At 33.2% G+C, this 17,423-nt stretch overlaps 1 protein-coding gene across 5 annotated transcripts in view; it reads right to left on the bottom strand.

Annotated features, from left to right (window-relative positions):
- The window catches only part of LOC136038760 (synaptotagmin 1-like), a 65,120-nt gene that overhangs the window by 28,640 nt on the left and 19,057 nt on the right, over window positions 1-17,423 (bottom strand). For all 5 annotated transcript variants that reach the window (XM_065722131.1, XM_065722132.1, XM_065722133.1 and 2 more), the window contains 3 exons: window positions 13,938-14,036; window positions 6,131-6,325; window positions 1,034-1,207 (listed from right to left, as the gene is read on the bottom strand). In XM_065722131.1, the coding sequence (XP_065578203.1) occupies window positions 1,034-1,207; window positions 6,131-6,325; window positions 13,938-14,036 (468 nt within the window). The remainder of the gene's footprint in view (window positions 1-1,033; window positions 1,208-6,130; window positions 6,326-13,937; window positions 14,037-17,423) is intronic.

Genomic DNA, 17,423 nt, shown 5'->3' with positions numbered 1-17,423 from the left:
TGTGCTCTGTGGCACTCTCTCTAAGTGACTCAGTGAGTGGAGCCTCTTTTCTTTGACTCAAAAAGCAATAGCACCTTTACATATTAACTACAGTGAAAAAAAGAGAAGAAAAAACAAGCAAGTGACCGAAAGTTTTCGAAAATAAAGTTAAATGAGAGGAAACTATTATGTCTGAATATATGAATAGATTTTGGTTGAATAACCCTTTTGTGAATCAGTTAAATAGTTCGGGTTGAACGAAAACTCCCTTTATTTACCGGCTGTAAAGCAGCTTCAGATTTTGCTAGACTTTCGTGTTATTTATTATTTTGTAGGGCAGTAAAGTTGAAGTACTGAAACAACGTGCCAAAATTTAAAGGTGTTGGATCTACTCTTCTATCAGTGCTTTAGTGCTTGTTTGTGCTATAGCGTCTGCGCAATTCGCTACAATTTGACTCATAAACTATTTAAATAGAGATTTCAAGGTGAGAAACATATTGTATTTTTGTCTCTTTGAATTCCAAAACTATACAATCAAATGCCAATGAGGAGATTTTATGTGTTTCCTGCTGTACCTCATGATTATTGTCTTATTTACGGCTTCTACTATAAGCTTCTATCTACGTGAAGTGACGTGACTGAAGTAATACGGAAACGTCCATTTCTTCATCTACACATGAAACGTTGGTATCCAACAATTTTATTCAGAGGAAGAAAAGAAAAAAATAAGAAAAGAAAAACCATGCTAAAATAAAAAGCCATGCTCTATAGGGAAGGCTGTGCAGCTTCGATTAGTGTTGAGCCATGCATTATATGGTGAAGCTTTGATTATCAATTAGACATTTAATTGTGAGAATCATATTTGATTTACAGCTTCATCGTCAGTTAGAATTTTCATATATATATTTTTGTAATTAAATCACATGTCTCTTGTTGTAGCTCTTAATATTGGAAGACAAGTAAAAATCTAAACAGGTATGTACTTGAATTAGAAAACTCCTAAGTTAATCATACTCTTGATCAATAACATAACAAATGCACAAACTGCCTTTACCTGACCGTTGTCACCCTCCACGCTAGTAAGATCTTTCCATTCTTCAATTGTCTCAGCCAAATCCACCATGCATAATGGAACTTTAACTTCGCCAATTTGATCATGTTTTGAGAAGCGATCAAAATCATAAATAGCGAAAACCAGGGTTTTGTTCATTGCATCTGCATATGGCAACTAAAAATAAAAATTGGTGGAAGCGATAATTGACTCTGATTTCAAGGAAGATATTTGCGATCCAGAGTGGCTTCGCTTCTTAGCTCTTAAAGGACCTGAAATGTTATATCAGTAGCAGTGACTTTGAAGAGTTGGATGAAGAAGGCAGACCCTAGGTGATAAAATTTAGGAACGAATGTACTCTAGTTGGTTTTTCCAAGACCACATTGCCTTTCTACAATGAACCAACGAAAGTTAAAATAGGGATTTCGAAGACTACATTGCCTTTCTATGACAAACAAATGAAAGTTAAATAGGGATAAGTCCTTTTATTAAACAGGGGAAACAGACACAAAAAGCTCTGCAGTTTGGTCTTCGAAAAGATACCGACGTCATTTATATGGGGATGATAGGCCAAGCAAGTATATAACTGTAAATTCAGCAACATTTCGTTTGTAAATGGAAGAAGAAGCAGTTTGCGCCACCTTCATTAAAATTCACCTAACATTTAGGGAACATGAAAGAACTCAAGACTTTAAATGAACCCTCTCAGCCAATGAATCAGAAACCGTCTGTGACCCGGGATAATCATTTTATTCTGTATAAATATAGTTTGTTTGAATTATAATACTTCAGTTTATGTGGTGATGACGATCAGTGATGTATGTGGTCGAGATATCCAGAACTTTCTGTATTTGGTTTTCACTGTCTTATAAAAGGACTTATCCCTATTTGAACTTTCATTTCTTTGAATTTATTCTAAAATTTTTAGCAAGACAAAGGCCCAAGCAAATAAATTTGAGCGTTTTGCTTTCATTTTCTTGTTCTTCTGAACTTTTGTCAGAAGCGGGACTTGACTTCAAAACGAATCAGTTACTTAGGTAATTGCTAAAACAGAGAATTTAATTAAAGTTTCTTGATGGTAGTAACAAATATCTTCAATGCAGATTGACTGAAATAGTTTCTTTGATTGAAGAGTTTACACTTGGTTTCCATGGTAGCTCTGTCATTCGAAACAGTTCAAATATCCCTCTCTGAATAGGTAATAATCACAAAAAAAATGTAAGGTAACGTTTTGTTGTTGTTTCCATTAATTGTTGTAAATTCAGCTACAAGTTTTGCACATTTAAATACTAGTAATTTGTTTTTCCTCTCAAGGTGCATTCCGAGTGATAGACAAGCGACGAAGCAATTGTTTCTTTTCGCTCAATATGGAAAACCTATATGATAAAACAAACATCAAAATCTACAATAGTTTGCAGATTGTTGGGAAGACGAAGTTTCCATTGGAGATTTGGAAAATTCTAATTCAGTAGCATGCTGGCGTCGGTAGTAAAAAAAAATTATGTTAAATCTCATAAGTTTTAAAGTAGCTTGTTTGCGAGTGAGAGAAAGGAGACATAACAATTTTTGAAAAAAAAAACATCCCAGCACGGTCAGAACCAAATGAAGTATGGAAAAATGGCCGATTTGAGGAGGACAGGACGTAAATGCCACATGTTAAAAACTATCGCAAGATTTATAAAACTGCTGCAGTCGATGTGAATGGCAATAGCTAATTCTGGTAATTCGGCCCATTTAAAATAAAAACCAGCTTTTGGTTAAAATAAGATTCAAAATTTGAAACAGAAATGCTCTTAATAAACGCTTGTTAATTCTTTAATGTTTTTATCTTTCCATTTGTATGCGCTTGTATGTAAACTCGTTTGAATTTCATCAATTGAAAAATAAAATGTTTTCACGTACATAAATATTTTTTTTTCTGACAAACTAAAATTCATTATTTATGACCTCACCGGGGTCACATTCCCCAGGATGAGATATGATGCGTTACACTGGTGACAAGAAATTAGTTAAATGCTTGTATCCTAGATATAAGTTACGCTTCATATGCGCTGAGAATGGTAAAGCAAGAGTGCTGCTTTGAAGATGGTTGTCACAAATCTTGAAGGGTTTAATAGCAGAAAGCTGTTTTATGGCCGTATCCAAGAGGGATTCGTTACACAGTTTTAACCCCCCCCCCCAACCCACCAAAAATAATTGTCACACTATTACAAAGTAGCAAAACAAATGTAATCCATGTCCACTAGAAAATTTTTGTACCCGTACCCCTAACAAAAATCCTTGATACAGCCCTGGGTGCCACATATATAAAACATATATATATATAATATATATATATATATATATATATATATATATATATATATATATATATATATATATATATATATAAGTACGTTAATGAAAGATTAAATATTTCGTTACATTTTTGTGCCTTTGGACCCTCTCCAGCACATGTCGATGTTGACAGATATATTCTGGTGAATGTCCAAAAGAGAGGAAAAAACCATATCCTTATCTCTGGTAAAGGAAACAAAGAGGGTGGAAGAAGTAGCGTATCAGGTTCTTTCAATGTATTTAATGTTTGGGGCTCCAGCAGTATTGCGGTCATATAATGGTAGAAAACTCTGTAATCAAATCATACCCGAAATTTGCGCTATGTATATGATAGTTCATGGAAAACCTCGTCAGAGTCATACCCCCTTCTCTCTTTCCTAGTGAACAAATAGCAAATATCAAAACCAAAGAACAACTTACAGATATGGCCAGTGCTTTTTAAATCGAAGATCAGCTTCAAGAAATAGGTAACACTTCTGAAAAAAATTAAGCGGTACTCTTACCGAAAGCCATATTCCACAGAAAGATTTTGAAGAAGACTTGCAAATTACCACGTTTTCGCAATAAATTCTAACTGAAAAACGCAAGTAGATTTCTATAACCAGAGGGACCGTGAAAAAAAATCTGCTGCAATTAACGAAAATGTTACGAACCTCACAAAAACAATTTTCTTTTGCTCCATTTGGTGATATTGTGCGAATACAAGTCTATGATGTCGACCGGTCGTGCAGATAACCGAAATGGCTTAGCGGTTGTTGTTGGAATAGAAGACTCCGACTTCTATAAACTTGCAAATGCAAATGGTACCCTTAAGCAGCTTCACACACGTAATAAGTTTTTAATTTGTAAAGAAAAGTTACTTTCTATGGATGAGATTGCTTTTCAATAAATTTCGCTGAGATAAACAGCTCGAGAAGCAGTCGACAAGGCTATATATGCTGTCATTTCAATAGGAAGTTTTCATCAAATAAATAAAGGTGTCAAAAAAGAGCCTTCTGTCCAATTCAAAGAGCCATAATAGTTTAAGTTCTTGCAATAAATAAGATACCGCAATCAGATGACGGTAGAGAATTCAGTAATCAAGTCGTATCCGAAATTTGCGCTATGGAGAATTTGTTATTGCTATTATTTTATTTCTACATCCAAAATGTACTGTGTGTTTTACGTCCTTAGTCATTCCTCCCAGAAAGTGTGGCAAAAATGTATCGCGACTGAATTCAGGAGAAGAATATATAAATCTCAGAAATGGTCAACATTCACCATTAGTGTATAGTGAATGTCGGCATTCCCCGTTGAAACTCAGAAATAAGGGTATTTAACAAATATTTTGAACATACAAGCGACCATGTTTTGGTGACATTCACCAGTGAATGTCGACATTCAACAGATTTTGGACATTCACGAGAGTTCTTTAACGGGTAACCTCAAAAAGTTTGAGATTATTCTCCAAAAGTGTTTATGCATGGTTTTTTTTTTGTAAAACTACTGAGAAATCGCAAACATAAAAAGAAATCATATTTGTCAGTACAGAGCAAATAATCGCTTTTTTTTTTACAAAACTTTCTTTAATTTTTAATCAAACTCAGAGTCACCCAAAGAAAAGGAATGGAAAATATATTTCATTGCCCCTCAGTATTGTAGACCCAAGTATCCACTACAGTGTCCTCTGGCCACCTCCGACACTTCTAGGTGTTTAATTGAATAATACTTCGTATACAATTTAGTAACCTCTTCGAACTAAATTGCCATGGGTTTTACCAATATCGGAAATAAGGTCGTGTCATTTTCATTACCACTGGCGTAAATTCCAATTTTAACCGCAGTCAGAAGTGTTTAACTCGTGTCCGGAACAGTGGCGTAATCTCGTCAAAATTCTGATTGGGGGGGGGGGGAGGAAGCTAAAATTGGAGCCAATCTTCCCAGGTCAAGTGAAAATGACAGTAAACAATGAGTCATGTAGTACCATAAAAGCAAATTTATACTAAAGAAAATTGATCTGTTTCTGTAAATGCTTGAATTATATAGGCCTATACTAGTTTTGACAATATTTTTGAAGGTGCTAAATTTCGTCTGGGAGGAAAACTAGGATTTTGGAGGGGGATCAGTTGCCCCTTGCCTATATCAAACAACACCCCGGTCTGGAATGCTGTCATGTCCAAGATGCAGTTATTTATTTCATTTCAAAAGGGTATGTATATATACTGCTTGAATTTCTGGAAAGAGATATACCGACTAACCCTCCCCTCCCAAATAAAAGCAGGCCCTGAATTCCCAATTTTTTATCACTCTACGGCGATATCAAAATTACTGCCTTAGCCTACTAAACAGTAAAGATTTAAAAGACATACAATAATGTTACATTATTGTAACATTACAACATAAAGTTGTTTATGTAACAACTTTTAATGTTACATAAAAAGTTGATTCGACTCACTTTATGTAAATATAGCACAAGAAGTTACATTTATTGAAAAAGAAAATTTGCATTACAACCTTTTGCAATTTTAGGACGATCCTTATATTTAGGACTACAAACTAACATTGAAAAGCATAGAAAAGAAAGAAGATAAACCATGGAAAAAAGTGAGAGAGCCATCACAAGGATGTCATTTTGGACAGGGCCAGATAGAACCATAAAAAATTTGTTTTAGAACAAGGAATTAAAAAAAAAAAAATTTAAATAGCATGCTTTCTGGAATCTTTAGCCCTCCCCCTCCCAAGAAAAATTTTCGATTTCAGCTTCTAAAATAAAAGTGTACTCACCTTAAAGTTAAATGTCTCATTGAAAACGGGATTCAAGGTTTTTCTATGAACTTTAGTTTCAAACTTCTTTTTCTTATCTGGAAGAAGATAGACCTTCACGTAAGGATCTGAAGTGCCACCCATATCAAGAGCCGGCAGCTCTTGTGCTTGTAAAACTGATACTGCTAAGTTGCTGTTGTTAAAGTCATACTCCATCTATAAAAGAATTTAAGTTTATTTTTCAAATTTAAGGGCTCTAATCTTAACTGGCGTCTTCAAACAGTGTCTTCCCCTGTGATACTTTTCTTATAAGAAAAATTCCTAAGGATAACTACACAAAATAAATAAATAAATAAATAAAAATGAAAAAAAAGTTTTCATCTTCAAAAGCAAAAAAAAAAAATGTGCTATCTGAATCAATTGAGAATTATAAAAATGAAAACAAAAGCGTGAGGCGGCGAAGACAAAAAAAGATCGTCCTTGAATACTTTTTATTGTATTTGGAGATAAGAGGTGTTTAAATTTTTTTTTAGATGTTTTGTATGTAAGCCTGATAGATCTTGAAATCAATTTGTGCCGTTCATATTTACAATTTTGCATGTGTTTTATAACTGTTCTGGGATCTCTCAAGACCTTTAACTACTCAAGACTAATAATTCCCACTTCACACGTTTTATAACTATTCTGGGACCTCTCAAGACCTTTAAATACTCAAGACTAATAATTCCCACTGCACTCGCCTGATCATGAGACCTCGGCTACTCCTTCAAAGTAACCAATTAGCAAAGCAACCAAAGCAATCAACGTTATTTGAAGTAAACGGGTATTTAATCTTCAATTCATTCTGAACAGACAACACTACAGAAATCGTTAAAATAAAACTGCTTGCAATACTTAGCGATGCTCGCGGTTTCCAACTTACACTCTCATGCCCGAACGAAAGTCAGTTTCTGACATTTTCATAGTTTTACAGGACAGTTAAATCTAAGTATTTTAGCCTTTCATTGCTATAAAGCTTTTTTCAAGGATTTGCATAAGAAGAATATATAAAGATTCCAAATAGTAAAACTTTCGAAGTTAATAAGTAAGCTATCAACTAATAAAATGAAATAAATTGAATCACAAGTTATGGGTGCCAAATATTCATTTGTGCTACTAAAACAATCATTTGAATATGGACAATACCCACAAATTATCCACAGAATATTCTCCCTTTCTCAGATTAATGACGAATTTTTATGGCCGGGTAAAACACTGCAGAATTTGGCTTTCATCGGTACTAGAAGGGGAAGACTACCTCCCAAAAAAAATTTCATGATATGCTTATTGTTATCAAAGTTGTATTTTTAGATTTTAAGTACCTATTAAAACAAGCCACTTTTTACTTTCAGTTCGTAGCCACGAACTGTTTGATAATAAAATAGAAAACAAACTAATTACCAATGAAACATTATTTGTTTTTGGTACTTATTTATTATAGCAACATCGCTCAAGTTCTTCATCCATTGTCGCACTGTAGAACCGGTTTCTTTCGCTCGTTTCTCTCAGCTTAACACGAGACAAGACAAAGACAAGTGACAGAATAGGTGGGAAATATATAATTTGGGTTATATGTTTGCATATTAGAAGGGGCGGGGTAAGGTAAAGCATTTAGACAGTGTGAAGTAAGAAAACAATTCTTACTTCATAAAATGTAAAATAATTATACCTAAGACATTTCACATCAAGACCTATTGTACTTTAGCCCCCCCCCCAAATGTGAAAATGTGTAGTTCAAATTTTTCCCTAAAGTATTATATTTTCAACATATTTTGAAGTATTTCATTAGGATTAACCTAACTTCCCTTTTTGAATGGGGTCGCTATAAAAGATGGCACCATATTTTTTCCTAAATCTGAGCTATTATTGAAAAGTGCATGCTTAAGAATATTTCTTATACGGATTTTACTTTTATTAGCTACGAATTATCAGCTAATATGTGGCAAGCGTACTGGACCATAGTCAAATTTCACAGTCACTTTCTTATTGTCTAAGAATATAATCTCGATAAACATGGCGAAGAAAATAACACACACACACACGTATACATATATACGTATACATATATATATATACATATATATATATATATACATATATATACATACATATATATATATATATATATATATATATATATATATATATATATATATATATATATATATATACATATATATATATATATATATATATATATATATATATATATATATATATATATATATATATATATATATATATACATATATATATATATATATATATATATATATATATATATATATATATATATATATATGTATATATATATATATATATATATATATATATATATATATATATATATATGTATATATATATATATATATATATATATATATATATATATATATATATATATACATATATATATATATATAAATATATATATATATATATATATATATATATATAAGTTTCTAAAAAACCTACTTTGTCATCTTTAAAATTCTAGAATCAAAGATTTTACATGCGTACCATTCAAAATTTCAGAGTTATCCCACGCAAGCCCCTGAATCGGGATGAATGCCACCAAAAAGGCTAAAAATTTAAGAAGAGGTTCCGTATGGCGTAAAGCACTTGTGTTTTCTCACATATAGTTGAATCATGAGTAAAATAAAAGAGAAAAAAACTGATTGAACTAGCACATATTTACTTTTGACGTGTTAAGGTTTCTTTTCGTAGTCTATATGTTAAAAAAAAGCAACGAACCGTCAGAATCAGTTACATTTTTTTTTAGAAATTTTAGCTCCTATGGCTATTTGGTTTTACTTTCTCTTCTCTTTGTTAACACACAGCTGCATTCTAGCTCAATTCATCATTGTTTTTGGTTTCAGGGTCGTTGGAGTTTTTATTCTTGTGTGTTCAGGAAGGTCTAGAAGGATCAAGGGTTAGAAAGATTGTTCCATTAAATTCTAAAAAAAATTCTGAGGTAATTTCACATCTCTTGGCTGTTTCCTCAGAATAGAAGTAAGACATAGCATGTTATGGTTATAGATTATCCCTCCCAAAATTGGATACCAAATTTGGATTCAAATGGCAAGGAAAGTTTTTCAAATTTGAATCACCACGATTCAATCCATCATCATAACTAATGGACTTCAATCTATTATCATAAGGACAATTTCGTGGGTATTACTGAACACTACTGATATCAATTCATTACATCACCAAGCCGCCTGAGGCCAACACAAATTTGCTATTACAGACACTTTCGAACTTTAAAGTCTATCCAAATAGGATGATTAATACCGATAAATTCAGCAACGATGCAAAAGCAAAAAAGGTAAAACCTTCGCTAATTTTTATGGGAGCAAGCTTCGTAGTTCATTCTATGAAAATGAGGTGGTCTTTGATGATGATTCAAAGATTGATCTTTAGACTACCACCGGATAATATAGAGCAGAAGTCTTTTGAAAGGAACGCACTTATCGATGAACGATGTTTTGTAACCTTTTTTCGCAATAATTCCTTCATGGCTATTGTCTTTCCCAAAGCGTTTCCCCATCCAAGGTTGTAAAAATACTAGGGTTTGATTTTTACATCAACAAATATTCAATTTGATAAATAGCAGGTTTTTTCTTTTTTCTTTATTTGAAGAAGTAAAGTTTTTAGGCTAAGTTGGAATATTAGCATTGGAAGGCAAAATATATGCATTTCAATGGAAACAAGAATATTACTGTCACATCATCTTACTTAGGGTAGCAGAACCAAAAGTATTTATAATGCTATCAGTTAATCTGGTATTTCTGATCAACCTACCATCCTATGGAGGAACATATTGGTCACTCTTATCCTTTCCCATTGAAGGTTATACCTAAGAAAAGACCAGGAACTGAATCTAATGATTCATCTAATGATTCAGTCTCTATGGAACTGAGTCATAGAGGACAGAAACTGTAATAATAAATGCTTTTCTCTCATAATCTAGAATAATCCTTTCGTAATTTATCTGGCTTTTTTACTAACATTTCTTAGTTAGAGATGAATTGAGGTAAAACAACTGATGTAAATCCCACCGCTACTTTTAAATATCGACTGAGGATCCCCAGCAAGTCCAGGAAGACATAACCTGGCAACAGCAACATCCTTTTCTTAAGTATATAAAGCTATTAACGTTCAGAACATTATAACTGCCGATAGCCTGTATCTTTGCTTTTGGTAAATGCGAAGATCCTAGTTTTCTCTTATGCATTTCCCCCCTAATATCTAGATAGAGTAATCAATCCTTTCTATTATTATCCAGGCCATGTGAAGGCATTATTATTATTGATTAGGTCTTCTAAAATTCTTAGGAATTCTTTTCTGTTCCAGAGAGGATACTACTCAAGAATAAATCGATATACTGATTTTCCTTAGAAACATAAAAATTCTTGATGCTCAACTAGGCTTGGGCTACAACGTAATAGCGTAGATTTAATAAGGGGTAATTGGTCCAAATATGTTGCTTTCCCCCTTTTTTTGTCACGTGGAATGCATTTTAGAGAGAAAGATGGGTTTATTAATTAAAAAAACAACAACAAAAAACAAAAACGAAACAAACAAATTGTCGTGGAAACATCATGAAGGGCTGGTTCAATTGAAAAATAGCTCCAGTGCCCTTTAAAAGTCAAAGTAGACTAAAGAGAAGTCAGCTCCGCTCTTCCAGGACCGTTTTTTTGCGTCTGGGCATATACTTAGCCCCGCTCGTAGCTAATTTTTCTCAAATATATTTTAGAAGAAAAGGTGGACGTATTGTACCTTTTAATACAGAGCAGAAAGGTACACACGTTGCATCTTCTTTAAACTGAATTGTGGAACTCCTGTATACTTATTAATGATTGCAAGCATCAAAGAAGACCCTTAGAATCCTCTAAATTACCACCCTTTTTTTAGAGGTGTAAGTCAGCAGTATCTCATTCAACATGTAAAATGTAAGAATTTTCTATATAATTGATTGTCAGACCAAAATGAACACATGATCCCTCCAAAGGCTATCTCTACCGAAATTTTACGAGAGAGAGAGAGAGAGAGAGAGAGAGAGAGAGAGAGAGAGAGAGAGAGAGAGAGAGAGAGAGAGAGAGAGAGAGAGAGAGAGAGAGAGAGAGACACTGTAGCATTAAATTCCAAATTAAGTTTCAATTGCAATCCGATATTGTAGTTAAAAAAAAGAAACCTATCTACATATCTGCGATTAAGAAACTTCTAAACATTTTAACTTTTAGAAAAGAGCGATATTAAAGCCTAAATCGAATAGAAATAAAGTAAACAATAAGTTTAATTCTAGAATGAACAGAATTTATTGTAAACAAAAAAAAACAAACAAAAACAAAATGAGTACAAATTAAACCGATTCTCAAACGGTTTGTGGTAACGAAATGTAAGTGAGGAGTGACCGGCTCAATAGTAATCGAAACTCTAAGAAACGGAATTTGGATACCAAAAGATACATAAAAAAAATTGAATTTTTATGTTGACTTCAAATACATAAGTTTCATCAAGTTTAGTCTTAACCATCAAACTCTACGAGGCTTAGAATATTTGCCTTATTTTCAAAAAAAAGGAGGAAACACGCTCTAACAGTGATGGATTCTTAATAAAAATCACACTATCAGATTCAACATATCAGAAAACCCTACTGTAGAGGTTTCAAGCTCCTATCTGTGTGGAATTGAGCATTTTTTGTTTTGCCAGAAGAAAGATCGCGGATGCGTGTTTATTTGTTGTTGTTTTTTTCTTCACAGGGGTGATCACATCGACCTACTGGTCCTAGAATATCGCAAGAGGGATCATTCAAACGGGAATTAAAAGTTCCAGTTCCATTTTTAAGTGACCGAAAAAATTGGAGGGCAACAATGTCCCCTCCCACGCTCATTTTTTCCCAAAGTCACTGGATCAAAATTTTGAGATAGACACTTTGTTCAGCCAAGTCAAAAAATCTAATAAATATGTCTTTGAGGATGACTTAATCCCCCACAGCCTCCGGAAGAAGGGCTGCAAGTTGTGAACTTTGCCCATTGTTTGTACGTAGCATCATACTGGGAAGTATACAGACGTTTTCAGGGGGGATTTTTTCTGGTGAGGGGGGAGGGGGGTGGGTATGGAGGAGAAGGTTACGTGGGAAGATCTTTCCATCGAGGAATTTTTAATGGGGTAAGGGAATGTTTCTTGAAGGGGGCGCGGGATTTCCCAGCATTATCTAAAAAACGATCAGAAATTGAGTAAAAAAACAAGTTTTTTAAACTGAAAGTAAGGAGCAACATTAAAAACTGAAACGAGCAGAAATAATTACATATATGAGAGGGCTCACTCCCTCTTCAATGCCTCACTCTTTACGCTAAAGTTTTTTAGCACTTTCAAAAGAGCTTTTTATTCTAATTAAAGCCTATGTAATTCAGGGTCATTCCTAAAGACTTGGATACAAAGTCGAACCTTAGCGTAAAGAGCGAGGTATTGACGATGGCACGAACCTTCTCATATACGTAATAATTTCTGTTCGTTTGAAGTTTTTATGTTGCTCCTTACTTTCAGGTGAAAGAACTTGTTTTTTATTTAATTTAAATTTTTAGAACAAACCAAATTAGCCGCAGACAAGAGAAGACCTGCTGCCATGCATGTTGTTCACACTTTACCAAAAATTGAACAAGAGCCTTAAAAGAATTCCTATTGACATTCTATAATTAATATTTAGCCATTATTGTTTTCATTACTTTTGAATCCAATGGAATTACCAGGAAAAATACTGCGAAAAAATTGCTTTTCTAAAATACCAAAAGTTAATAAATCAACGGTATGAATTCATTCTGAAATATTTTGCAGAATTTTCTGTAAGTGTAACAAGGTTTTAGATTTTTGTTGTTGAAATTTGGTCTTTATTATGACAAAAAAGGACAACTATTTGAAAAATGGTGTTTTTCAGTTCAATTCAGTTTGGTTTACTGAAAACTAATAGATTATGTCACAAACTGCCTACGATTGTTTCCAAATCTGTATCTGGCATCAATTGTTTGTTTGGCATCAATAGCAATCAGTTCAAACTGCAAATAAATAGTTCTAATAATAGTTTTGAAAAATGGTGTTATCAAGAAGAAAAAAATTGGGGTGAACGGTGCAGATGTATTAATTATAACAAATCCTATTTCCTTTAAAATTTCATTTAAATGAGATTTAAATAGCAGTTTCTGTTAGGTTCCATCTATCTATTCATATAAAATTTTCTTCATTTTAAGTTTGGCCTTGCCTTTTTTTCTGATTGTTTTTCTTTGAATCTCTTTCTTAAAAAAAAATGATTTCATACAAGATCAGCTAGGCTATGGAATGCATAATTTCAGATTTTGAAGAAACTTGATAGATAAATACATTTCTTGGCTAAAAGGCACCGTAAAATATTTGTTTTTTTGCGTACACGTTTTAGGCTTCATTTTATGGCTATCGAATATCTTACAAAATGTTTTACAGCCTATTACTTTCTGCATTTCCAAAAGTCAAAAATTATGAAACACAATACTCATTAGCCCAAAGATGGTTACTTACGTTAAGAAAATCCAGAATTCCCCTCTTTTAAGTGCGTCAAGTTATCCCAAAATTGAAGCTGGGTCTATTGCAGGACAAGCCCACTCTGCCCTACCGTTCGTACGAACAAGGTGGGTAAAAACGATCTTTTACCTTTATTTGTTTTTTTTTTTTTTAAAGAAATGTAATAGTCTGAAATTTATTTGTATGTTATTTGAACAAATACGAACAAGAAACATTGTTTAGAACAGCTTACCTTATACTGGAGTTTTCCAAGCTTAATTTCTTCCTTGGGTTCCCCCTCTTTAGCTATTTCTTCTGCGTTTTCAGTCAACTCTTCCATATCAGGTTGTACCTAGGAACAGAGGCAATATATTTACAGCATTGTAAGCGAGATATATCTAAATTGTAAGTAACATGTAGCTTCGCATGTACTATAATTTACAAGAATATGTGCATAATGTACATATGTAGTATATATGTTAAGATGAAAGACCGAAACCAGATGGATCTCGACATTCATCGGTGAAAGTCCGAAATAAGGATATTTAACAAATAGTTTGGACATACACAACGCGAATATACGTTTGTTGACATTCACCATGCGCTAATGGTGAATCTTGAACGTTTTGGAGATTTTTGTATCTGAGATTTAAACCTAAGTGCAACGGCACTGAATGATTTTCTGTGGATATGAATTTTTCTTAAGATTTATTGGCTTACGGAGGAAAAAACTCAACTAGGAAAAAAGATGAAAACATAAAACCTTACCTAATAGTTCTTTCTAAAGGCAAACAAACTATAAGCTATCAGGCTGGACTCAAACCCTCTAACGAAGTCAAAGATATAAACAATGATATTGCTTAAATGAGTATTGTGTTAGTTTACAATATCAAAAGTCAGTAAATGTGAATGTCTACAATAAAAAATCAGTATAAGAAGATTAACTAAACTAGCTCACCTTAGAAACTAGCAACTTGGCCATAGATTGTAAATAAATAATTAATGCTTTAGTAAGCATTTAATAATTACTAAATGCTTGTTGAAGGTTAATAAAAAACAACCGTGAATGTCAACAAAAGTAGTTTAAGACTAGATTCCTTTAGAAACATAAAAAAAACTTTAGGAAAACAGGCTAAGATATTCTCCTAGTTTAAGTTCTTTCCAAGTCAAAAGTAAATAAGTATATTTTCTGGGCCTTTAATTTTACAAAATCAATGTATTTTCTACAAAAGCGTATCGATCGTCATCAGAGGACTTCTTTAACAAAGTCTTGATAATTTTTCCCCGTGAAAAGAGGAAAGGAAAAGACACGAAAATAAGCCAAAGTTTGTTTGTGTCAGACTAAAAGACTAAAAGCTTTCGGATTTGTGCATGCGTTAAGGTACTACTGTCATGGCGATAGAAGCAAATTGTTTCTGTTTGTATGATAAGTCGATGGTCTTATTGTTAAACCTCAAGTCTGAGCATAGATCTTAACCCAATATAACTATTTTATTCTTGATGACTGTAAGTTAATCAAAATTACCACCGTGGAAAACTTCTGATTGTTGGGCTGTAGTAGACGTGTTTTAAAAGAATGAAACTGGATCTCCAACAACAAATTTGAAATTTATATTTTATACCCTGAAGCTTGGGGATGTTGTCATGCATCAAATTTAGTTGTGCTTCCTCTCTATGACAAAATAACTAATATGACGCTTACAGGTTTATGTTAGCAAAATAATAATACATAATATTTGCTTGAACACCACCCTAATAGACGCAATCCCAGAAAATTGTCACTGAAAAGAAATTTCATCTTTAAAAATTTTGTCTAAGCTAAGAAATTAAAACTTACAATACGAAAATCCTTTACTACCAACCATTATTGCCAAGTGCTTCAATCACTTGTACTTGAAGAGGTTGAACTAATTAAGTCCCTGAAGAGCCAAAAGAAATTTTTAAGCACTTTTGTTTACTTTTTCAAGCACATTTTGGTCTTATAAATGCTTTTTTTATTATTAAACAGGAGCTTTTTCTTAAAAGTAGAGCTTTCCATCTTCAAAGGTTGAAACAACCATGGCTTCAAACGTATTCTTAGTAGCATCAAGTAGTAAAAACGTGTGTCAGCTGATCATCATAGAAGCTGATTTAAAAAGAAATTGATGAAGCATTCTTCTGTAATTAACCGAGAGAGCAAGGATAGAAAGGACATTCCAGCCTTTTTTGTTATACCAACAAGATTGTCCAGGTGATTGTTCATCAACTCGTAATCGTTCAAGTAACGTTTGGGCAGTGGTGTTTAATGACCAGATGACTAATAAAAACATGGTAAGCGTATCTTTCACATGTGATGTCTTATTTCTGTCAAAAGTCGTACCTGAAGGTCTTTGAAGTGACTACGAAAATGGGACTAAAATTGCAGGCAATCCACTTACTTGGTGATAACTCCTGAGCAGTGACTGTAATCAGTGCTTATATTCTATTTTACATTAGAAGCTACATACATAAATCTCAGGAAAGAAGCAAGTGTTTTGTGTCGCTGTTAATGTTATTATACGGAATTTGATCTAAATAATTGTTCTCTCCAAGCCCCCTTTCCTTCACCGTCAACTTCATGCATATAGAAATGCTGCAATACTTTTATACTTTCAATGATAATTATTCTTAAATGATCAGCCTGTTTCAAATCAGAAAGTGACGGACGATTTCTATCCATAGAGGGAATTGACTTCCGTCAAAGTAAGTAATATTGGCCACATATTTGACAGCAGCTCCCTGGGCAAGATTCACCAGTTATATGTAAATATACCATTTTGATGGGAAGGTTTTGTAAATCAGTCTTAGAAAAACCCCTTTTGCATTATTTATTGCTAAATTAGGATCATGCATTATTTATTGCTAAATAAGGATCATGCACAGATTTTGGTCGACATAATCAGTATGGCCTAGGGCCTGAGTCCCCGCCTACTGACCAAGCTTGAGCTCCTGCTTTATTGTTTTAGAGACTGATGGGAACATGTAAGCCCTTGCTTCCTAGATGTGATCGTTAGAATACATGACTTGGACATGACAGAGGTCAGAATTGATCTAACGAATAAAAGCATTGCTAATAAAATGTGCTCTTTTACTGTCACTATCATAAAGTGCTTTGACTTCGTATCCTTCTTTATTGAAAGAGAGGCTCATCATCACAAAAATACAGTTGCTAACTTTAGAAGGCACATTATCTATTTTCTTGCAACTAAAAAGCTGCTACTGAAAAGTAAGTTTTTTTTTTTAATTAGAACAAGTCATGTTTTAATCGTACAAAACTATAAACATACTTCACTGCATACATACTCCCTACATAAATTACACGATCGAAAAAAGGAAGGAAATAATATTTAAAGACATTATATCTTATAATGTTGGCTCAGTTGATTGATCACGATAACTTTGTTCGACATGATTCAAGGACCATTTAATAAGTAGTCTTAACTGCCCCAAACGTGGTAATGGGCTTATGGTGTTTGATTTCCGTCAAAGTTGGCATGTGATCGCTTTCCAACTATCCATTTATAGAAATGGGCTGGTATTGCAATTTTAGCTACATTTTTCCCGGTGTCCCTTGAGGAAGGATCTCAAATTATGCAAAAGTAATACATTTATTATTCAAATACTGTGTAATTATGCATATACAGATAATTGAAGTAGCCTAATAGAAAATGAACTCTAACCAAAATTTTAATTAGCCAAAAATTTTAAATGTATTAGAAAA

Source organism: Artemia franciscana, chromosome 18, assembly GCF_032884065.1.
Source record: "Artemia franciscana chromosome 18, ASM3288406v1, whole genome shotgun sequence".
NCBI lineage: Eukaryota > Metazoa > Arthropoda > Branchiopoda > Anostraca > Artemiidae > Artemia > Artemia franciscana.
The sequence above is the reverse complement of the archived record's forward strand: the minus strand, read 5'-3'. Positions and strand labels throughout refer to the sequence as shown.